Source organism: Panthera leo, chromosome E2, assembly GCF_018350215.1.
Source record: "Panthera leo isolate Ple1 chromosome E2, P.leo_Ple1_pat1.1, whole genome shotgun sequence".
Lineage (NCBI taxonomy): Eukaryota > Metazoa > Chordata > Mammalia > Carnivora > Felidae > Panthera > Panthera leo.
Genome location: NC_056693.1, coordinates 12,778,144 through 12,801,365, shown reverse-complemented (window position 1 = coordinate 12,801,365; position 23,222 = coordinate 12,778,144). Strand labels below are relative to the sequence as shown.

At 52.4% G+C, this 23,222-nt stretch overlaps 1 protein-coding gene across 2 annotated transcripts; it reads right to left on the bottom strand.

Annotated features, from left to right (window-relative positions):
• Positions 1-492: 492 nt before the first annotated feature.
• PHLDB3 (pleckstrin homology like domain family B member 3) lies at positions 493-22,610 on the bottom strand. Of its 2 annotated transcripts, none has more exons than XM_042919646.1 (16): positions 22,515-22,610; positions 21,606-22,003; positions 20,747-20,923; positions 20,434-20,532; positions 18,884-19,012; positions 18,485-18,646; positions 17,397-17,507; positions 17,152-17,235; positions 16,683-16,793; positions 7,831-7,930; positions 7,572-7,662; positions 7,402-7,489; positions 7,056-7,112; positions 2,858-3,077; positions 2,147-2,232; positions 493-917 (listed from the first exon to the last, which is right to left on the bottom strand). In XM_042919646.1, exons 2-16 carry the CDS (start codon positions 21,864-21,866, stop codon positions 783-785), a joined length of 1,911 nt encoding a protein of 636 aa, XP_042775580.1. In that variant the 5' UTR covers positions 21,867-22,003; positions 22,515-22,610; the 3' UTR covers positions 493-782. The 2 variants fall into 2 exon arrangements, with proteins under 2 accessions (XP_042775580.1, XP_042775579.1); XM_042919645.1 differs by having other exon boundaries at positions 20,395-20,532; positions 22,515-22,609.
• Positions 22,611-23,222: the final 612 nt, after the last annotated feature.

The window sequence follows — 23,222 nt, the reverse complement described above, 5'->3', positions numbered from 1 at the left end:
GTCCATAAGGGACGCAGACCCATTACCAGTGATGACCTAGGGTGTTCAGGGATGGGAGAGGGGAGCTCAAAGTGGGATGCCTGGCCCAGCTGAGGGAGCCACGAAGGGCTTCCTGAAGGAGGGGACATCCCAAAGAAGACCTGAGGAAGGAGGAGCTAGCTGGTCAAGGGCAGGGTACAGGGAATAATTATGTGCCAAGGCCTGGAGGACAGGAGCCTAGAAGTTCCTAGAAATTGCCAAGAGCTCAGTCAAGTCAAAAAGGGTGGAAGCAGGGGGGGGGGTCCCACAAACTGAAAATAGCAAAATTACCAAAGACTAAAGACGCATGCCTCCCCATCCCCTTCTCCCCGCCTTGACCTTAATGATGAAGGCCTCCATTCTTAAAGAGAGGAGGACCGGCCGTGGGACGCTTCGCGCTCAGAGATACCTATAACTCGGACATCCTGCCTAGGAAGGGGCCCGGGACGCCTGTGCTAGAAACCACGGCAGCAATCACTGTTTTCCTCCGTGTTTAATTCGGTATCACAGGAGCACCAATAAATAGTTCCTTCCCGCCCCTGCAATCTTCCTCCTGCCCGGGGCAGGGCCCCTGAGGCTGGCTTCCCGTAGCGGGAAGGCACCTGCAGCCCCAAACGCCGCGGCTCGGGCCCGCCGAGCCGCGGCACCTGCAGGATTCCCGGAAGTTCCGAAGGGGCGGGCCCGGGGCTTTTCGACAGCAGGCGAGGCCGTGGGCGGGGCGGGGGCGGAGCCTCGCCAGTACGCCCCCGGGAGGGCGGGGCCCCTCAGGGGGCGTGATTCTCGTCCGCGGCGGTCACGATGACGTCCATCCAAATGCGCATGGCCTCTGGGCTCGGTGCCACCATGTAGAAGAGGCGTTCGTAGGTTTTCACGCAGAACGTCAGGCGAGGGTTGGGGCTCTGGAGTAAGCAGAGTGAAGGTGGTTAAGAGGGCATTTGGGTTCGAATCCCAGCCTTGCTACTTATGTGCTGTGTGGCACTGGACACGTTACTTAGGCTCTCTGAACCAAGTCCCCCATCTGTCTTCGTAAATAATGCTACCTACCTCACTGGGTTATGAAAAACAAACGAACATTTGGAGGCTTCGAATTTGGGGAGCAGGAGGAATTTAGATGGAGGACTCATGTCCCCTCTGTAGTCTACCTTATATATTAGAAATACAAGCTTTCAAATTTCCCCTTTCCAGAATCTAGGTTCTCCTGGTTTGTCACTGGGGAAAGCTAGTATCTACACTCCATTTACTAAGTACCTACTTGCCAGCCCTGAACTGAGTAAATCCCTTACACACCATTGCCTGCTGTTAACCTTCTCAACTCTGAGGAAACGGGGTTGAACTATGCCCATTTTGGAGGAGAGAAAAATAAAGCTGGCTAAGGGAAGTCACTTTCCTGAGGTCCCACAGCTGGGGTTCCAATCTAAGCTCTAAAAGGCCATAGTCAGGGCGCCTGGGTGGCTCAGTCGGTTAAGCGTCCAACTTCGGCTCAGGTCATGATCTCGCGGTTCGTGAATTCCAGCCCCGAGTCGGGCTTTGTGCTGACAGCTCAGAGCTGGAGCCTGCTTCAGATTCTGTGCCTCCCTCTCTCTCTCTCTCTCCCTCCCTTCCCTCAAAAATAAACATTCCTAAAAAATAAAAGGCCATAGTCGGTTGCTCTCCAGAGCTCTCTAAATACTATACCAGTTGCCAACATTTACATTTCTGGCACTGCACTTGTACCAGTTTCGAATTCCTGAGTCCTCTAGGGTAATAGAGTATGAAGTGACACCATGTGGCCCATTCCCATTTGGCAACTATGGGCAGAGGCTGAGAAACGATCATCTCCTTAAGATGGTCCCAGGCTGCCTGGGTCCTCACCCTGCCGTCTTCAGTCATTTATTCCCAGCTTGGCATCAGAGCCTGCCAAATTTTTGCTCTAGATCTTTTTTTTGCCCCAAGACAAGTAACAGTGGCAGAGAGCCAGAGACTGGGCTGTTAATTTTTGGTTGCTACAGTGAGATGACCGGTGGGCTCTTGTGCTGGGTGGAGTACCCTGATGGTGCAGTCTCTGGGTGGCCTTTCCCAGGGACAAGCTAAGGTTTGACTGCGGGGGCTCTGACCAGGAGGGCAGGGGGCCACCACACGAGGGCTTCACCTTGAAGGCACAGCGTAAGTGGTCGTAATAGACTTCCTCTATGGCCTGGAAGTAGATGACGCCTTTGAGCTTGGTCTCTTCCTTGTCTGATGGAGGGAGGTGAGGGAGAAACAGCCAGTGAGAGGTTTGCATCTGTGCGTCAGGGCGGGGATGGCCAGACCCAAGTCCAGAGACTGGTGCTGGGGTGAGGGACTGGTGACAGAGTCTGAAGGTCCCTAAAATACCCTGGTTGGGAGGTGGGTGAATGTTGAGGTTGGAAGGGAGACGGACAGGACTGGGGAATGGGGTCTGGGGAGCTGGAATCCTAGGTCCCTGAGTGCCTTGGTCTTGGAGAAGAAAAGAGACTCAAGGAGAGGTTGAGAATCATGGACTCTCCTGGAGAGGGAGGGTGAGGGGCTTGGACCCCTGGGTGTTGAGGGTGGGGGAGGACCCAGACAATGTCGGTTCAGACTCTTCCCGGGTGTCTTAGGAAAATGGGGTCTGGGGGGCCAGAATTGTATGAAACTGTCACCCGTGTTACTGAGGAGGGCTGGGGGGTTGGATTCCAGGTTGCTCCTGGGGCTGGGGAGCCAGACTCGTGGGCTTAAGATAGAAGGGGGCGGGGGGGGGGGGGGGGGGGGGGTCTCTTAGGCGTCTGGTGGGGAAGGCCTCCGCTGTGGCCACTTCCAGGGTCTTGGGGTCCCAGGTCCCAGGCGGCCAGGCGGGGCTTACCGGCGTAGTAGGCCAGACGGCGCGCCTGGCGGTCAAAGCAGAACCACCGTTTCTTCCAGGTCTTGATGCGGCCGCCCATCTTCACCAGGGATCCGCGGCAGCAGCCCCCCGACACCCTCACGTGCGGGCAGTTTTCCGGGTTGTGGCCCCAGCGTTCCAGGTGCTGCCTGAGATCCAAGACCCGGGGGCCTGGGGGGCGGGGTGGGGGCGTGGGCGGGGCCTGAGGAAGGAAGAGAAGGGGGGGGCTGACATCAAAGGGTCAGGGAGGGGGCGGTCCTGCAGCTCACCTGTGAGGCCCGCCACAGCCTTTCAACAGCAATATCAAGAGTGGCCATCATGAGAATGATCGTGACCTGGCAGCTACGTTTCTGGACCATGGCACCTTGCCCAGGGCTTTCTAGCAGCAACAACTTGACTCCCCAGGACTGCCCTTGGGAACCGGGCTACTAGGAGCCCCATTTTACAGATGAGCAAATTGAGGTACAAAAATATAAAATAATCCACCCGAGGTATCACAGGGCTTCTAGGTGGCAGAGCTAAAACACAAATCCAGGCCTTCCCGCCCCTAGAGTTCACTCTGAAACACAAGAGCTATGTCAGAGAAGTGAGGGAGCCCAGTGGGACCCTCATATCCTGTGCAACAGGGACCAAGTAAGTGATCAATACCTGAGAGCAGTTTCTACTACTATTGTGGTTATTCTTGTGATGAAATCAGCAATTCTTACCTGTGCTAAGCGCTTTATAAGGATAATCCCTCGGCCCCCTCAAACTCTCTTGGGACGTAAGTACATTATTACCCCCATTTTATAGATGTGGAAACCAAGACTCAAGAGAGGTTAAGTCACTAGGCCCAAGTCACCCAGCTAGAGCCGACAGAGCCAGGATTCACCAAGCACAGCGATCATCTCTGGTGGCCATAGAAGGGAAAAAAATTAAGGCAATGAAAGTGTCTACTGTTCGTAAGGCCCAGCCTGATCGCACCTATTCTTTTCCCTGCAAAGAATGGTATAATCCCCCACAGTCACACTGAGGCTCAGAGCACTGTGTCTCAGACTTGAGCGCACAGGCAGACCCCCTAGGAATTTCGTTAAAAATGCAGCCACAGGGGAGGGGTGGGGAGGGTGGCTGGATGGCTCAGTAGGTTGATCGTCCCAACTGAAATCAGTCGGTTGATTTCAGCTGGAGTGATGATCCCAGGGTCGTGGAATGGAGTCCCATCTCAAGCGTGAAGCCTGCTTAAGATTCTCTTTCTCTCTCTCCCTCTGCCTTCTCCCCCGATCCCATGCTTGCTCTCTCTTTCTCTAAAATAAAAACGATACAATTAAATTAAAAAAATTTTTTTAAATGCTGCCTCGGGTTCGGTCAGGGGTGGGTGTGAGGTTCTTCATGTCTAACAAGCTCCCAGGGGTCAGTGCTGCTGGCCCATGGGCCACGCCTTGGGTATCAAGGGCTGAGAAAACGAGTTGAGGAAACAGAAGTAAGGCCAGAGCACGGAGGGTTGAGAAACAGAGGAGACTCACTGCATGGAGATGGGGAAGGTGGAGGGCAGGTGCAGAGGAGCTGGAGGAATGCATAGGAGGGGAAGAAGCAGTTACAAGGTCAGCCAGCGGGGCCTGGAATCTTCTATGGGTCCTGCCGCCAAATCCAGACAGTGTCACTAACGGGCACCAACGTGTATGAAGGTCTCACTCCGTGTTCAGCACGGTGCGAAGTGATCACAGTGGTGATCACCTCCCTTCCTCTCAAAAACAAAACAAAAACAAAACAGAAAAACCAAAACCAAACCAAAACCAAAACCAAAACCAAAGCCAAAACCAAATCACCGTCTATTGTCCCCATTTCCCAGATGAGGCAACTGAGGCTTCTAGACAGGCAGTGACTCACCAAGGTTACCCAGGTAGGACGCGGCAGAGCGGGGCCCCAATCCAGGAGAATAGACGGGCTCGGGACTCGCGACTCCACCGCTGCCCCTCCATGTCACCCCCACGGAACCCCTGCCCCTCTAGGAGCCTCGGTTCCCCTGTGCTGAAATTCGGAGCTGTCACAGCACCCTCCTCTCGAGCTCTTGTTCAGGGTCCCAGCCCCGCGATGGGGCATGCGCACAAGAGGGCATGCGCACAAGAAGGCGGCCTGGGGCGCAATTGGGGCGGGGGTGGGGGAGGCGCGACCAGGCACAAAGCAGGGGGCTGATGAATAAATGATGATGCTCCAAAGCAGGACTGCTTCATTTTTAATGAGGCAGAGCTCATGCCTGACAGCCCGAAGTCTCCACTGCCCTTCCCGGTATATTTTCCTCCTTGGCTCTTATCAGCCCCTGACACGCTGTTTATTTTACTTATTGATGCTGGTGTTTTTTCGATGTGCCTCCCTAAACGCCAGCTTCCCCCAGGGCAGGGACTGTCATTTGGGTCACTGCCGTACCCCAGGGTCTACCACACAGTAGGCACTCAAATATTGGTTGAAAAAAAGTAATAATAATAATAAGGAAAGGACAGATGGTTGAGAAAACAAAAAGCAGGTTGGGAGCAAAGTGATCATTTACGGGAAAAATAAATTCACAAAATATGGTTCGATCGGTGCACGTGAATAAGATTCGAAGTCTTCTCAGCAAGAGAAAACGCTTGGGCCTCCAGAGGTACAATGGGCGACCCTCACTTCCCCCAGCGCAAAGCATTTGTATTCATGCTATTAGCATAGATAAAAATAAAATTTTAATGAGGAACAGTCAGCTAAATCCAGAATATGCAAAACTCTACAGGATACATGACTCAATTTTTTTTTTCCCCACCAATAAATGGCATTTTTTAAAAAGTAGGGAGGGAGGATTCTTTTTTTTTTTTTTTTTTTTAATGTTTTTATTTATTTTTTGAGAGAGATACAGAGCAAGAATGGGGAAGGGGCAGAGAGAGAGACAGAGAGAGAGTGAGAAAGAGACAAGGAATCCAAAGCAGGCTCCAGGCTGTCAGCACAGAGCCTGAGGCGGGGCCTCAACCCGTGAACCTGGAGATCATCATGACCTGAGCCGAAGTGATGCTTCACCGACTGAGCCACCCAGGCGCCCCGAGAGGGTTCTTAGTATTAGAGATTTGGGAGACATTTTAAACGCATTGTGTGTACTTTGTTTGGATCCAGATTTGAATAACCAACCATAAAAAGACATTTCGGCGACCATTAGGAAGATGTGAATATGGATCACACATTAGAATGTTACAGAATTATTAATCATCTCTTAAAGTATGACAATGGGATTTTTGTTATGTTGAAAAGAGAACTTACCTATTGGAGATACACAGGTACGGACGAAATGATACAATGTCTGAATTTGCTTTAAAATATTCCAGTGCATGGGGTACCTGGGTGGCTCAGTGAGTTAAGCGAGGGACTTCAGCTCAGGTCATGATCTCATGGTTTGTGGGTTCGAACCCTGCACTGGGGTCTGTGCTAACAGCTCAGAGCCTGGAGCCTGCTTGTATTCTGTGTTTCCCTCTGTCTCTGTTCCTCCCTTGCTTATGCTCTGTCTCTCTCTCTCTCTCTCTCTCAAAAATAAATAGACATTAAAAAAAAATGGTTTAAAATATTCCAGTGCAAGATGGGAAGTAGGTGAGGGATCAGTAAAACAAAGCTGGCAAGTCAAACAAGATTCAAAACTGATTATCACTGGGGCGCCTGGCTGGCTCAGTTGGTGGAGCATGCAACTCTCGATCTTGGGGTTGTAAGTTCAAGCCCCGCGTTGGGTGTGGAGATTACTTAAGAAAAAAAATCTTTAAAAAAGGAAAAAAAAAAAAAAAAGAAAAAAGACTGATAATCACCAAAGCTGCATGTTGGGTATACAAGGGCTTATCAATCTATTCTACCTCTGCATATGCTTGAATATTTGTATAGTGAAGTTTTTTAAAGAATCGAACACATTTTTAAAAGTTTTGCAAAGCCTCAGCATATAGTTGCCCTCATTCTACAGTAACTGCTGACGTTGTCACCTACTTATAGAAGAGGAAACTGAGGCACAGAGAAGTAGAGCATGTTACCCGAGGACATGTCATGGATATAGTGGGAACAGAAACCAGGCCTTTTTAGTTCCCCTCCCCTTGCCGAGGTCACTTTTCTATGACTTTCGAGGAGAGGAGAGGGTGAGATAAAGGGCAGAGGCCAGGGCAGAAACAGAGCAGGGAGGTGAGGCTGAGGGCAGGGGTGGACTGACCATGATGGCAGGTACAACAGGGCCTGAGGAACCTTCTGTGCTTCTTCTCATCCCTTCCTGTGGGTTCAGGAGGAAGGACTCAATGAGGATGCTAACCAATAAGAAGTGGGGGAAAACTTACTGGATCCCTGGGTCTGAGGGAGGAGGGGCTGGGGGCCTGAACCCCTGGGTCTGAGGGGGGATGGGCTGGGGGGCCTGGATCCCTGGGTCTGAGGGGGAATGGGCTGGGGGGCCTGGATCTCTGGGTCTGAAAGGGGAGGGGCTGGGGGCCTGGACTCCTGGGTCTGAGGGAGGAGGGGCTGGAGTAGGATCTCCTGACCCTAAGCAGGAGGGGCTGGGGTCTCACCCTGGCCTTGAGCAGTCGCTCCCTTTCCGCCACAGCCTGCTGCAGGAGCCGCTCCATGCGGGCGATGTCTGGGTGGAGGGCCCCACAGCTGGAAGGAGGGAACAGAGACCAGGGCAGGCTCCAGTGGCCTGGCCTCTTCCCATTTCCCCACCTTCTCCCTGACGTCTCACCTGTTCCCAGGGCCACAGTTCAGCAGCTGATAGAGTGGGTGTCTTCCAGAGTCTCCCGATGTTGCTGGGAGGGCCGAGCCCTGCAGGGGTCCTGGAAAAGAAGGGCTGGGGCTAGGGGACCAGGATGCTCCCTTGTCTAAGCACCCCCCCACCCCTTACAGGCATCCAGATTCCTCCATCGTTGCCAGGGGAAGGGTGGTGGTGGGGAAGGAGGTACGTGGGAATAATGGGGGGGGGAGAGGTGCGGGGAGACCCTCACCAGTACAGTGGAGGGACAGAGGTCGGGGGGATCCCCTCTGGCTCGCTCTCTCTCCCCTCTTCCGGGGCAGGCTTCCAGTCCTCTGGAGGCCAATGGAGCCCTACAAACAAACGCACAAGGCCCATGCACACAACAGTCTCAACTGTTAAGCCGGAGGACCGCCAAGGAAAACCAGTAGCTACTCGGCTCCTATCAGAAAGCCACTGTACATGTGATGCTGGGGAAAAGCAGCTAGTCACCAAGGACCACACAGGGCAAGGCGCGGAATGGCAGATTTAGAGACAGGAAGTAGATTCGTGGTTGCCAGGGGATGCGGGAGGAGGAAATTGAGGGGTGACAGCTATAGGGTGCAGGGTTTCTTCTGGGGGTGATGAATATGCTATAAAACGGATCGTGGTGATGGCTGCACCACTCTGTGTGAATATACTAAAAACCACTGGATTGTATACTTTAAATGGATGAACTCTAGGGGCACCTGTGTGGCTCAGGTGGTTAAACGGCTGACTCTTGATTTTGGTTCTGGTCACGATCTCACGGTTTGTGGGTTCGAGCCCGGTGTCAGGCTCTGCGCTGACAGCACGGAGCCTGCTTGGGATTCTGTCTTCCTCCCTCTGCCCCTCCCCTGCTCGCTCTCTCTATCTCTTTCTCTAAATAAATAAACTGGTAACCCAGGCTGTGCCCAGGAGGTGGACTGATGGATGGAAACAAGGGTGGGAGAGTCATCTCCCTGAATATCCTGCCATACCCTTCAAATGTTGAACAAGGGGAATTTTGGCTTTAAAAAAAATAAATAAACATAACAACCCAATGTAACCTGTGCTCCTGGACCAGAAAAAACTTTGGTTTTTGCTAGAAAAAACAATGGTGGAACAGCTGACAAAATACGAATAGGATCTGGTTATTTTACTAGTATTATCTCAGTGTTAGTTTCCTGAATTTGATCACTGCACTGTGGTTATATAAGAGAGTGACCTTGACCTTGGGTAATAAATGTAGGAAGGGTTTAGGGGTAAAGGGGAATCATGCTGCAGAGAAAGATAATAAAGTGTGTGTGTGTGTGTGTGTGTGTGTGTATGGAGAGAAAGGATAAGAAAGCAAATGTCAAATGTGGTAAAATGTTAATTACAGAACCTGAATGCCAGGTGTATAGGAATTCCTTCTACTATTTCTGGAGTTTTTCTGTAAGTCTTACATTACTTCAAAATAAAAAGTTACTAAAAAAATGAAGACAAACTTATTTGACAGAGAGAGAGAGAGAGAGAGAGAAAGAAAGAAAGAAAGAAAGAAAGAAAGAAAGAAAGAAAGAAAAAGAGAGAAAGAACAATGAAATCATTCTAAAAAGAAAAACAGGGTTGCCTGGGTGGCTCAGTCTGTTAAGTGTCTGACTCTTGATTTTGGCTCAGGTCATGGTCCTGCGGTTGGAGAGATAGAGCCCTGCATCAGGCTCTGCACTCAGGGTGCGGAGCCTGCTTGGAATTCTCTCTCCTTCTCTCTCTGCACCACCCCCCCCCCCCCATGCTGCTGCTGCTTTCTCTCTCAAGATAAATAAACTTAAAAAAAAAAAAAGAAAGAAAGAAAGAAAAAACAGCAACTCTGCATAGATAATAAGGAATGATAAAAATAGGAGCGCCTTGGGGTACCTTGGGGGATCAGTCAGTTAAGCATCCAACTTCAGCTCAGGTCAAGATCTCACAGTTCGTGAGTTCGAGCCCCATGTACAGCTCTGTGCTGACAGCTCAGAGCCTGGAGCCCCATTCAGATTCTGTGTCTCCCTCTCTCTCTGCCCCTCCCCTGCTTGCACTCTCTCTCTGTCTCTCTCTCAAAAACAAACAGACATTAAAAAAAAATAATCATAAAAGCTCCTGGCTGGCTCAGCCAGTGGAGCAGGTGACTCTTGGGGTTGTAAGTTTGAGCCCCATGTGGGGTATAGAGATTACTTAAAAATAAAAATTTTTATTTATTTTTTTAAGTTTATTTATTTTGAGACAGAGAGAGCATGCACATGTGCACAAGTGAGGTAGGGGCAGAGAGAGAGGGAGGGAGAGAGAATCCCAAGCAGCTCCCACAAACCACAAGTTCATGACCTGAGCCAAGACTAAAGAGTAGGACGCCCAACCAACTGAGCCACCCAGGCACCCCCAAAATAAAACCTTTCCTTAAACAATGATGTGTGGGTTTTTTTAATGTTTATTTTTTTTTTTTAGTTTTGAGAGATGGAGAGAGCCTGAGCAGGGGAGGGGCAGAGAGAGAGAGAGAGGGAGACAAAGAATCCCAAGCAGGCTCCGCATCGTCAGCGCAGAGCCCCGTGCAGGGCTCAAATTCCCGACCGTGAGATCACGACCTGAGCCAAAATCAAGAGTCGGACGCTTGACCCACTGAGTCACCCAGGTGCCCCCCAAATAAAATATTTTTTAAAAGAATAATAAAAACAATACACGGCATAATTTGAGCACCAGCAAGGGTACTCACTGCTGTAGATCACAACTCATCAAGATATTTAATCTGTGGGGCGCCTGGGTGGCTCAGTTGGTTAAGCGTCCGACTTCGGCTCAGGTCATGATCTCACGGTTTGGTTTATGAGTTCGAGCCCCGCGTCGGGCTCTGTGCTGACAGCTGGGAGCCTGAAGCCTGCTTCGGATTCTGTCTCTCTCTCTCTCTCTGCCCCTCCCCCACTCACACACTCTCTCTCTCTCTCTCCTTCAAAAATAAATAAACATTAAAAAAAAAAGATATTTAATCCGTGAGTTAGTAACAGTAAAGGAAGGCAAGTCTCTCGACAGAAGTATTGCAATGAATTGGTGAAGAGGAACAACAGACTAGAATTTTAGCACTTGAGACCCCTCATAAACTAAAGATGGAGGCACCCATGCCAGAAAAAGAGAAACAGGTGCACGGCGCCCAGCACAGTGCTGACCCTGCATCTGCTCAGGGCCCCACAGTCAACTTTACAGGAAATACAAAGAGGCAGAGAGGTGACAATGACCCCCACGAGGCAATCAGCAAACCCTGCCTGAGAAACTCCACAAAACGCCCATCTGGCTTCCTCCCCAAGTAAACTGCCAAGGGGACAAAAAAAAGAAACAGAGGGGAAGTCTATAGATTAAAGACTTAAAGCATACAGCCACTTAAAAAAAAAAAAAGAAAAAGAAAAGAAAGAAAAGACAGACAGAAAGAAAAAGAAATAGGAAGACTAAACTATAGTGTGTAGGGACACACACTTAACTGACGGAACTTTAAAGCAAAGAGAAAGACTATAGATACTGTAAAGCTCAGGCTGGTGGCCATTCTCTAGGAGGCGGAGGGGGTCATCATTCAGGGGCATGCGGCGGGTTTCCGGAGCAGCTGTTGGGTCTACCTCCTGACATAGCTGGCAGTTCCAGAGTGTTCCCATGTAATCATTAAGCTGTGCAAGTGTTCCACGTGATTTTCTACACTCATGTTATCTCTAACAAAAAAAAAAAAAAAAAAAAAAAAAAGTTCCAGGGCGCCTGGGTGGCTCAGGTCATGACCTTGAGGATTGCGAACTCGAGCCCCGCATCGGGCTGTCCGCTGTCAGCACAGAGCCCGCTTCGGACCCTCTCTCTCTCTCTCTCTCTGCCCCTCCTTGGCTCACGCTCTCACTCCCTCTCTTCTTTCTCTCAAAAATAAACATTTAAAAAAAATGTTTTTAAGTTTGAAAAAATAAGAACTGCGAGTATTTATCAAGTGCTCATTATATGCCTAACGATGTACCTGGCACTCCGCAGAGCTACCTAAACTTCTAAAAGCCCACAGGGGGGCTCCTGGGTGGCTCAGTCGGTTAAGCATCTGACTTTGGCTCAGGTCACGATCTCACGGCTTTATGAGTTCGATCCCCTCATCGGGCCCTGTGCTGACAGCAGGGAGCCTGCTTGAGATTCTCTCCCTCTCTCTCTGCCCCTCCCCGCTCACGCTATCTCTCTCAAACATAAATAAACATAAAAAAAAAAAAAAAAAGTAAAAGCCCAAGGAGCTGGGAAAGTTTCGTTCCCCTTCACAGGGAGGAAACTGAGCCCATGTCTGTTCACTCTTTCCTTGCTTCAAAAGATGTTCCCAGCACAACCTTGCTGAGACCTAGACACCTGGCACTGAGGAAGTGAGTCGGCAAGGTGGACTCAAGCCTTGTCTGCATGGCACTTATGTTGCAGGAACTAAATAAACCATCATACAAGTAAGTGCATCATCAGAAATTGCTGTGAGATGGGGCACCTGGGTGGCTAAGTCGGTTGAGCGTCCGACTTCGGCTCAGGTCAGGATCTCACAGTTTGTGAGTTCAAGCCCCACATCGGCCTCTGTGCTGACAGCTCAGAGCCTGGAGCCTGTTTCCGATTCTGTGTCTCCCTCTCTCTGTCCCTTCCCCACTCATGCTCTGTCTCTCAAAAATGAATAAACGTTAAAAAAAAAAAATTGCTGTGAGCAAAGATAACAAGGTGTCAGAAAGGAGGATCACCTTCCAACTGGAAGGGTGGGTCTGGATGCTGACCCTAAGGCCCAAAGAATGAGAGTTGGCCAGGGAAGACTGAGGGGAACAGTGTTTCAGGTAGAAGCAGCGGCAAATGCAAAGGCCCTGAGGCAGGAGCAAGTATGGGATGTTGGCAGGTCAGCGCTCCTGAAGCTCAGCAGAGCGTGTATGGGGGACAGTGGTGAGAAGCGGGCAGGGGCCACATCGTGGAAGGACTCATAGGCTGAGGTGAGGAGGCCCAGAGGGCCGCTGACAGCTTTTGGTGGGGAGGACTGAAGGAGGAGGGGTCGCGATCGCTGGCTGTTGTGTGGGAAACAGATTGCTGGGAGACAAAAAGTAAGGTGGAGAGAGCTATCAATGAAGAGGCTGGTCTAGGGTCCCCAAACCAAAGATGAGGGTGGGAGTAGGTGGAAGAAGGACACTAATAATTATAATACTACTAATAATTGTAATTATAATCATAGTAACAGCAGCACATTCACTGAACACCTACTGCGTGCCAGGCATCATGCTGAGCACTTTAGCCACTAACCAGTGGGTTCTGTGATTCCCATTCGGCCGCTAAGTAAACTGAGGCAAAGAGACATGTCTCAGTTCAACCACCTAGGAAGTGGCAGAACAGCTGGACCCAAGCAGGGTCAGGACTCTCAGCTATCACGTGATCCTGGGAAGGTGGGGGGAGGGTTGGATTTGGGAGGGATTTAACAGGACCTGGAGGCACAGAGAGGAAGGAGCAAGGAAGAGTATTATTTGTTAATACTCTTCATTTGTCTGTGTTTACCTGGCTGAGTAAATAAATACTCCCCGGGCTCATCATGTGCCTGGCGGTCCCCAGCTGTTCCCTCCGCTAGCCATGTTGCCCACTTGGATTCTGAAGGATTCCTGAGACACCCTTGCCTCCTGAAAGGCATGGGCCGTGGAAACAGGCAGACCTGGTTCAAAGCTATCTCGGCCACTTCCTGGGGGTGTGACCTTGGCGATTCCTGTCTTCTCAGGCTTGATTTCCTCTCTGTAAAGTGAGTGCCGTCCCACCACCCTGCTGCTGCGGTTGGTGCAAGGATGATGTGAGTGGCCTCGTGCAGAACACCCAGGAGAGGGCCTGGAACGTTCCCCCAGGTGACATCCAGGCGCAAGGTGGGTATGAGATCCACGCAGTGGGTATAGGGCCCACGGGAGCCAACAGCTCAGGTAATAACTCCATAGGAATGGACAGGGCCTCCCAGCAAGTCTTTATAGATATGCAATTTACTTCTAAGGATCATAATTACCCGAGGTCGTGTTGCCTGGCAACCCAGTTGTCACTTCACCTTTATCAGGTTGCCAGGGGAACCAGCTGGAGAGTTCATTTCCCATAGGGAAGAGCTGCAAACCCTTCACCCAGATAATAATGGGACCTACTTCTAGGGGTTCTTCTGAGCAAAGAAGGAAATATTTTTTATAGATAGATTTATTTCATGATATATGTATTAGACGGTACCAGGTAACACTGCCAATATATGACTGCTTCTCACTCCCAAATAATAGCTTCAAAATGATAAAATGGCTTAGAAGGCACCTGGCTGACTCAGTTGGGTAGAGCATGTGACTCCTGCTCTCAGTGTGGTGAGTTCAAACCCCATGTTGGGCGTGGAGCTACTTAAAAAGAATGAATGAATGAATGAATGAATGAATGCATAAATAAATAAATAAGATAAAATGGCTTAGAGCAGACCCTGGCCTACCTTAAGCCTTCAAAAATCATGACTGCTGGGGCACCTGGGTGGCTCAGTCGGTTGAGCGTCCGACTTTGGCTCAGGTTGTGATCTCACTGTTTGTGAGTTTGAGCCCCGCATCGGGTTCTGTGCTGACAGCTCAGAGCCCGGAGCCTGCTTCGGATTTTGTGTCTCCCTCTCTCTCTGCCCCTCCCCCACTCACACTCTCTCCTTCTCTCTCAAAAATAAACATTAAAATTTTTTTTGAAAAATCATGATTGTTACTAATCAATAAATACTATATATTACATATTACACGCTGCATATAATTATATCAGACAATACAATAACGTTAATAATAATTAATATTAACTAATGGTATCATTGTGTGTACAAAAAAGGACACATGCACACACGGGTATTCACAACAGCACTGCGTAAACTACAAAAGCCTCAAATCCCCAAAGCCCCATTGAGGTCAGGCTCAATGCCCCCCGTGTAGACTTCTGTACCCCACCAGAGCCTGGAGCGGTTAATGCACTGAAAACAGTGCCTGGGTTCAAATCCCATCCCTGCTGCATTCCAGTGAGATAACTACCTTCACCTCCCTGCCTCCATTTTTTCACCTATAAAAAAAATGGAGGCAAGAACCCACCTGGTAGTATCATTGCAAAGACCAAATGACTGAATCCATGCGAAGCATTTGAAACAGTGCCTGGGGGGCGCCGGGTAAGCATCGGACTTCAGCTCAGGTCATGATCTCATGGTTCCCGAGTTCAAGCCCGGCATCGGGCTCTCCCCTCTCAGCGCAGAGCCCGCTTTGAATCCTCTGTCTCCCTCTCTCTCTGGCCCTCCCCAGCTCACGCGCACCCTCTCTCTCAAAAATAAACGAACATTAAAAAAAAAAAACAAAAAAAAACCATAAAGATAAAATAAAATAAAACGGTGCCTGGCACACTCCAAGGACTCAACAAATGTCAGCTGTCACCATTACTATTGCTTATACTGTTGTCGTTAGAGTCATTAAAAATGATGAGCAGCTCTAAACGTTATCAGTGGAAAACAATCTCCATGGTAGAGTGTGAAGTTAGGAAAAAAAAAAGTTAGCCAACGAGTGGCTGATGTACACTTTTTTATTTTTATTTTTTTAAAATTTTTTTTTAACGTTTATTTATTTTTGAGACAGAGAGAGACAGAGCATGACCCGGGGAGGGTCAGAGAGAGGGAGACACAGAATCTGAAACAGGCTCCAGGCTCTGAGCTGTCAGCACAGAGCCCGACGCAGGGCTCGAACTCACGGAGCGCGAGATCATGACCCGAGCGGAAGTCGGCCGCTTAACCGACCGAGCCACCCAGGCACCCCACACACTTTTTAAAAAAACCGCTTATGTGATATGCCAATGTCTAAGCGCTTACGACGCGACCGCGCCCCTGAAACAAAGCTTTTCACCTAATATTCACCCCTACCCCGTGCCCACCTCTGACACTCCCTACTCTGTTTCATTTTGAAGAGTTAGCAACAACCCCTTGAACGAATGTTGTAACCCGTTAATAAGTGGGGACCCCCAGCGTTAGGGAGAGCTGGAAGAAGGCATACCCAAGAAACAAGTAGCTGTGCCAGGGAGGGGGGCTAGGGCCAGTGGGGTGGAGAGAGGAGGCCTTTTTATCAATCTTTTAAAATGCTGCTTTTAAAATGCACTCCTGGGTGAAAGGGGGAACACTTCTGCATTGCTGGTGGAAATGCAAACTGGTGCAGCCACTCTGGAAAACAGTGTGGGGGTTCCTCAAAAACTGAAAAATAGAACTACCCTACGACCCAGCAATTGCACGACTAGGCATTTATGCAAAGGCTACAGGTGTGCTGTTTCAAAGGGGCACACGCACCCCCATGTTTATAGCAGCACTAGCAACAAGAGTCAAGTTATGGAAAGAGCCCAAATGTCCACTGACGGATGAATGGATAAAGAGGATGTGGTATCTATATACAATGGACTTATTACTCGACAATCAAAAAGAATCTTGCCATTTGCAACTACGTGGAGGGAACTAGAGTGTGTTATGCTAAGCGAAATTAGTCAGAGAAAGACAAATATACGATTTCACTCATACGTGGAATTTAAGATACAAAACAGATGAACGTAAGGGAAAGGAAGCAAAAGTAATAAGAAAACAGAGAGGGAGACAAACTGTAAGAGATGGTTTGAACAATACAGAGAACAAACTGAGGGTTGCTGGTGGGGTGCTGGAGGGAGGGGGATGGGCTAAATGGGTGAGGGGCATTAAGCAGGACACTTGTTGGGATGAGCACTGGGTGTTCAATGTAAATGATGAGCCACTAAATTCTATTCCTGAAACGATTACTACACTATATGTTAACTAATGTGGATTTAAATGAAAAAAAAAAAATTCTATTAAAAAAGTAATTAATTAATTTTTAAAAATAATAATAAAAATAAAATGTCCTCCTGGAGGCACCCGGTTCCATTTTGCCAGGGGAGCGGGGGGGAGGGGGGGATATCAGGCAGAAGAAAGAAAATCGATACGGGAAGCTTGAGCCTCATAAAAATTAAATTAAAATATCCCTCGATCACGCCTCCCTGTCCCCCATGCCCCCGTGGCAGAGAGAGCCACCGTGAAAGTTCTGGAGACGCAGTGACAGGAAGACATGGGGGGGAAGGTACCTGCAGAGAGCTGTGCACAGAGAAGAGGCAGGAAGAAGTGGCGGTGGCAGTGTGGGCGGCGGGGTCCTGCAGCACCAGCAGCTGGCGGTCTGTCTTCTGGGTGAACAGGAGCTTCAGGAGAGGGGGCTGAAGGTTAATGGGAGCCACAAAGATCACAGATGACCCACCAGTTCCCAGATGCTCTGGCTCATGGCTCCAGCGTCAGCCCATCTCTCAGACGGAGAGACAAAGGCTCAAGGTGACAAGAGAGCGAGACCCTGGTCTTAGGGAACAAGGGCTCTGGGCAGAGACTGTTTGTTGGTTCCCTGGGGGGGGCGGAGGGGGAGCTCCGGGGCCTGAACTCCTGGGTCCCAAAGGTAAACGCGTTTAGGGGGCTGAGAAATGCAGATCCCAAGGGAGAAGGGGTCTGGGGGCCTGGACTCCTGGGTCTGAGAGGGGAGGGGCTGACAGGCGCAGGACATCCCCTTACCTTAGTGAGGGCCTGGCTGGACTCAGAGAAGTCCCCTCCAGGGGTTCCCTGAAGGCAGTTAAGCTGGAGCAGTCGGCTCCGTTCCTAAGGGAGAGCAAAGCGATCACCACTTCCCATATCGCAGTCGAAATGGGATGCCCCAGCAGCCTTCCCTGACGCCAGGAGACATCCTGGGGTGCCGCGTGGCGACGGGATGCCCCCAGAGGGAAGTGAGGACAGCTGCACGGGCCTCCAGGAGGACTTACCTGCGTCAGGGCCTCAAGGGCCTCCTCCTTCTTCTGGCTCAGCCCCCTGCTCTCAGCTGCCATCTGCTCCCCCAGCGCCTTGAGCTGCTCCTCTAAGACCTGGATCCGGCGCTGCAGGGCACACCCGAGTGACCTGGTCACTCAGCTGCCCCAGGGCTCCCGGCTGGCTCCCACAGAGCCAAGTCCTCCTCCAGAGCCCGGGGTTTGTCGGACCGCGTAACAGAGACCCTGGGACTTGGGAGCTGGGGGCTCAGAGTTAAACTCCCTGGTGCCCTCTTCCCTTTTAGGGGTCCAGAAGAGACCTGGGGTGGGTTGGAGGGGCTGGAGGGTCCGATGTACAGATAGAGACCGAGGGAGACAGAGACCCAGACAGAGTCGCGGTGAACAGAGAAAGAGACAGAGAAACAAACCGGAATAGCTACAAAAAAGAAGGACCGAGATAGACCCCCAAGAGAAAGATGCAGAGAAAAGAGACAAGATGCGACAGAACGGAGACAGACAGCAGCTGTGTGAGACAGGAAGGGAGAAGAGACAGTGACAGGAAGAAGATCCAGAAGTGGAGGTGGGCAAAGGAGACCCATGTCAGACCCTTCTAATTGAAAACTTTAGAAAACTTTGTGTTAGATATAGTCAAAACATGTCACTTTCTCCAGTAGGACCTGTCCGACCATTGAATACGAAACTCCCAGAGAGGGCCGGCAGGGTTCTCTTTTTGGACTTGGGTTTGAGAGGCAGAGAACGCAGTGGCGAAGACCGAGTAGGTTCAGATCCCAGCTCTATCCTCTGCAGACTGAGTGACCTTTGGAAAAGATTACTCGAGCACCTTGACCTTCAGTTCCTGTACTTATAAAGTGGAAAGAAGGTAAGGTGTGCCTCCTAGGATTCTTGAATGATTCAATGAGCAAAGACTCATGAAACATTTAGGACCGTGCCTGGAACATAGTAAATGCTCCATAAACATCAACGCTTGTCCCTGCTCCAAAGAACGGGACCCAGGCGGGAAAGGAGGACAGAGAAAGGGCCAGTCGTGGAATGGAGGAGACAGAGGGCAGCAGCGAGGGAGGCAGGGCCAGCCCGGCCCGACTTACCCTGTGCTGCGCCACGCTGGCCTGAAGTTCCCGGACCTTGGGGTCCAGTGCCCGGGCCCCGGGGCTGTCCCGGTCCTCGTCCTCCCGCCGGCTCTCCTGCTCCAGCTGCTGGAACTCTAGGTCCTCGTAGGCATGCTGGGCCACATCCAGCTGTTCCCTCATCTGCGGGTGGGAATGCAAAAAAAGACTGGGGCCCAGGGGGTAGTGGGCCGGGGCCAGGAGTCCCGGTCAAGGAGGTAAGAGGGACCTGGGGATCTAGCCTCCAGAGTCCTGGGGCTTACAGGGCTGGGGCCTGAACTCCTAAGGGAGGGAGGAGGGGACTGAGGGCCTGGACGTCTGGGTCCGAAGGAAAGAACGGCTCAGACCCCAGGTCCCCGAGTCTATCTGGAGGAGCCTCACCTCCTGCACCCCCTGCAGAAGTCGCTCACGCTGGTCCTCTGGCTGTGAGTCGAGTTGTCCCTGGGCCTCCTGGAGTCGCTGGCGAAGAGCCTCCACCCGATCCCGCTCCTGGCTCAGTTGCTTCTGTTCCTGAAAGAACAGCCGGGCTCTGAGCCACAGTCTGGACACAGGAAGTGAAACAGAGGCCAGCCCAGCCAGAACTCAGAAGCCTGCCTGGGTGCCAGGGCCAAGAGTGCAGGGACCCTATCTGTCTGGTTCTGTCTATCTGTAACGGCTGGGTCCGTTACACTCAGAACAGACTGAGACAATCAGGGCAGTGGGGCACAGAGACCGGGAATCGAGAGTCAGGAGCAATTTCTACAGGGGTGATCCAAGACTTCTTGGGTGGGAGGAGTTTAAGGTAAGCCTCAAAAATCAGGGAACATTTAGGGGCGCCTGGGTGGCTCAGTCAGTTAAGCCTCCGGCTCTTGATTTCGGCTCAGGTCATGATCTGATGGTTTGTGGGATCGAGCCCCACGTTGGGCTCTGTGCTGACAGTGCAGAGCCTCCTTGGAAATCTCTCTCTGCCCCTCCCCTGCGCGCGCTCTCTCTCAAAATAAATCAACTTGGGGGCGCCTGAGTAGCTCAGTTGGTTGAGCATCCAACTTTCGATTTTGGCTCAGGTCATGATCTCACAGTTTGTGGGTTCAAGCCCTGCATCGGGTTCTGTGCTGACAGCGTGGAGCCCACTTGGGTTTCTCTGTCTCCTTCTTTCTCTCTGTCCCTCCCCTGAGCTCTCTCTTTCTCAAAAGAAATAAAGAAACTTTAAAGTAAATAAATAAACTTAAAAAAAAAAAAGAATGAGGGGCTCCTGGGTGACTGACTTCAGTCAGGTCATGATCTCAGGGTTCGTGAGTTCGAGCCCAGCATCAGACTCTGTGCTGACGGCTCAGAGCCTGGAGCCTGCTTGGGATTCTGTGTCTCCCTCTCCCTCTGCCCCTCCCCCGCTCATGCTCTCTCTTAAAAATAAATAAAAATTTTTAAAAATTTAATAAAAAAAAGAGAACGAATAGGTTCTTAAAGAATTTACATACAATATCATAGCTGGGATCGGTGTTTAAAACTGGGGACAGGGAAGCAAATTGGGGGACAGAAAACAAAACGGGAAGATTAATCACTGCTGAAGCCGGTGGGCACAACCACACGGCCACCATCCGACTATTCTGTTTGTTGGTTTGACATTTTTCCCAGTATGACATTTAAAGACCAAAGAGGCGGGGCGAAAGGAAGACCCCACTCCCACAACCCCACCCCCCCCCACCCCCCCCACCCCCGCCATGAGTCAGGTTCTAGAATCACGGTCAGGGAGGGAGAAGGAAAACAAGTACATCTGCCCATTCCCCACCCCACCCAGACCAAGTATCCCCACTTGGGGAACGGGGATAACCCTGGGGCTCGGGTCCCAGGAGCACCACCAGGAATATCCGTCCCACAGGAAGGAAACTGGTGGTGAAGGTCCAGCAGGACCAGACCTGTTCCCGCCGTTCCCGGCTGCCCTGCTCCGTTTCCACCTGCTGTCCAAGCAGCTCCCGGAGTTGCTCCTCCTCGCGCCGGGCAGCCACTCGCTCCCCAGCCAGCTCACCCCGCAGAAGGGCTACCTCCACCTCCATCTGTGGAGAGAATGCAAGGACTGGGGCCCAGAGGCCTGGGTCCGAGGACGGTGTGGAGGCGGGGCACTCGGACGCCTGGGAATCCTTGGATTCGGAGGGAGGATAGGGCTGGAGGCCTAAGAATCCGATTCCGCAGGAGGAAAGGCCTGGGAGCCTGGCCTTGAGGGCTTCCCTGGAGCTGGGGCCAGACTTCCCACGAGGTCCGCGGCCTCACCTCGATCCTCAGCTCCTTCCTCTGGCGCTGTAGCTCCTTCACTCGCTGCTCCATCAGGGCCACGCGGGTCAGTGCCTCCAGCTGCTGCTCTCGAAGCCGCCGCGCGGCCCCTCGCACCTTCTCTCCAGGCTGGGTGGATGCGGGGGCCACGATCTGTGCTGGGGGCGGAGCCTCCCCCTGAGGTTGAAGGGTGCGTGGTCAAGAGCGGAGGCCTCACCCCTCAGCCACCGGGTAGGTCCGTTCCCCACCGCATTCCCCGGACTGGGGGTCCCGATCAGCCCCAGTCAGTCGCCACGCCCGGTTATTCAAGTGGGGGAGGGCGTAGGTGCGGTGTCCCCCGGCCTGGGAGGAGGCCCAGGGGCTGGCAATAGGGGAGGGGGTATGTGGCCGACTCAAAGAAGGTGCCTTTTTGGATACCCAGGTCCCATTCCCGGCGCTGCGTTTTCATAGGCCCGGATCTCTGTCTCTCTGTCTCTCTGGCTCTCTCCCTCTCTCTCCCTCTCCCCCTCCCGCCCCCCCCCCCCCCCCCCGGGTCTGAGTCTTTCCCTCTGTTTGGGCTTTGTCTCTCCGACTTAGTATCTGTCTCTATCTCTGAATCGCTAGGTCTGTCCCTCTCAGAGTATGTTCCTTTCTCAAAATTTGTTTCTCTGAGCATCTCTGTCCTTTGTTTCTGGGTTTCTGTCTGTGTCTCTATCCTCATCTCTCTGAGCCTCTGTCTCTGGTCTGTGTCTCTGTCTCTTTTGGGTCCTTGTCCTTGTCTCCCTGTCTCCGGGTCTCTCTATACCTGTCCCTCTGTCACCCGCCAGTGCCTCTCTCTGGGTCCCCCCGTGACCCCTCCTTCGCCCTCCAGGTCCCTCACCGCGTCGCGGCTGCTCTCCGTGCTGCTGCCTTCTCCCACTTCTTCCTCTTCCTCAGCCTGCTGCTCAGCTCCTCGGTCGCTGGGAAGCTCCTTCACTCTCTGGGGCTCCTCGGGGGCCTCGGGGACCTCGAGCGCCTCCGGCTTGTGGGCGTCCCCCGCGTGCACCTGGGGCTGCGTAGCCCCATGGGGCCGGTCCTCCGCGTCGCACTCCGGTACCGGAGGCGGCTGGCACCCCTCCTCCGGGCCGCTCGGCGTCCCCATGGCCGCTTCGGGCTCCGGCGGAGTGGGCTGGCCCTTGCGTTCCGGGGGCGTGGTCTGGCAGCGTGGGGGTGTGGCCCACAGGGCCAGAGCAGCTCCCGACTGCTCGGGCGCGTGGAAAAGAGCTCCAGGAGGCGGGCCTAGGAGATCAAAGACTGGAACTGAGCACTCGGAGGCGCGGCCTGGAGTTTCTGGGGGCGGGGTTCGATGGCTCCCAGGGCGCCACACCCCCGAAGGCCAGACCGGAATTTGAGTCGGGGTCTTAGCACGCCCCCTAGTGGCCTCTCCCTCCTACCCAAGGGTCTAGCCTCCGACCCTCCCCGCAGCCCCTCACAATGCCTTAGACCACCCAAGAGCGACCCCATCTCCTTCTCCCTCCGGGACTCCGGCGTCCGGACTCCCGTATCCTCCTTTCCCGAGCCTTGGGAGACTTGGCTCCGACTCCACCTGAAGGGGGAGTAGCGCCGCTGCCTTCTCACTCAGGGATCCGGGAGTCGGGGCTCCTAGTTTCCCTCTCTACACAAACCAAGAGTCTGCGTCCTCTGCTCCTCCCCGGGGCTAGATTCCCAAACTGCAGCCTCCCTCCTCCCCCGAGCGCCCAGAAGGCCGAGCTTCCAGCCCTGTCTTCCCCCGCAGCCCCGGCCCCCTTACCAGCTCAGGCTTCGGCGCGCTTCCCTCTGCGCTCCGGGCGCTGCCTTTTCTGTCTAGAGGACAGGTGGCTGGGGAAGAGGGAGGAGAGAAGCTGTTCTGTCCCCCTCCCCAGCAGCCCGGAAGTGGAGGGGGGGGACAACAGGTCCAACAGCTCCCGAGGGAGGAGGGAGAGACCAGCTTGCCCCGCCCGCGGCCGCGGCATCCGGCCATCCCGGCCCCACCGGCCCCACCCTTGGAAAACCCAACATCGCGACCCCCCACTCTGCCTCCAGTACCCCCCCCCCCGTTCCCGTCCCCTAAAGGGCTACTCGTCTTGATCACCTATGTATAAATGCCTCCCTAAGGCCCAGACCCCGGGAATCCTGAAAGAAAAGGGGGGGAAGGGAGATAGGGGCCTCTCCCCTCTAATGAGCCCTTTAGAAGGGCTCCGACCGGTTTGGGGAGCTGGGCAAGGGGAGGGGGTGCCCTGAGCTGAGTCAGAGACCCGCCCACAGACCGGGAAAGTGTGCCCCCCCCCCCCCATCTGTTATGGGGTGGAGGGCAGAGGTTAAAGGTCTCAGCCAGACCCTTTCCTCTCTGGGCAAAAACAGGAAAATAATCGGCACGTGAGAAAGGATTATTGGATGTCAGGAGCTGTGCTAAACACTTTATACACGTTAATTTCATCCTTACAGTAGCCTAATGAGAAAGGGATTACCATCTCCATTT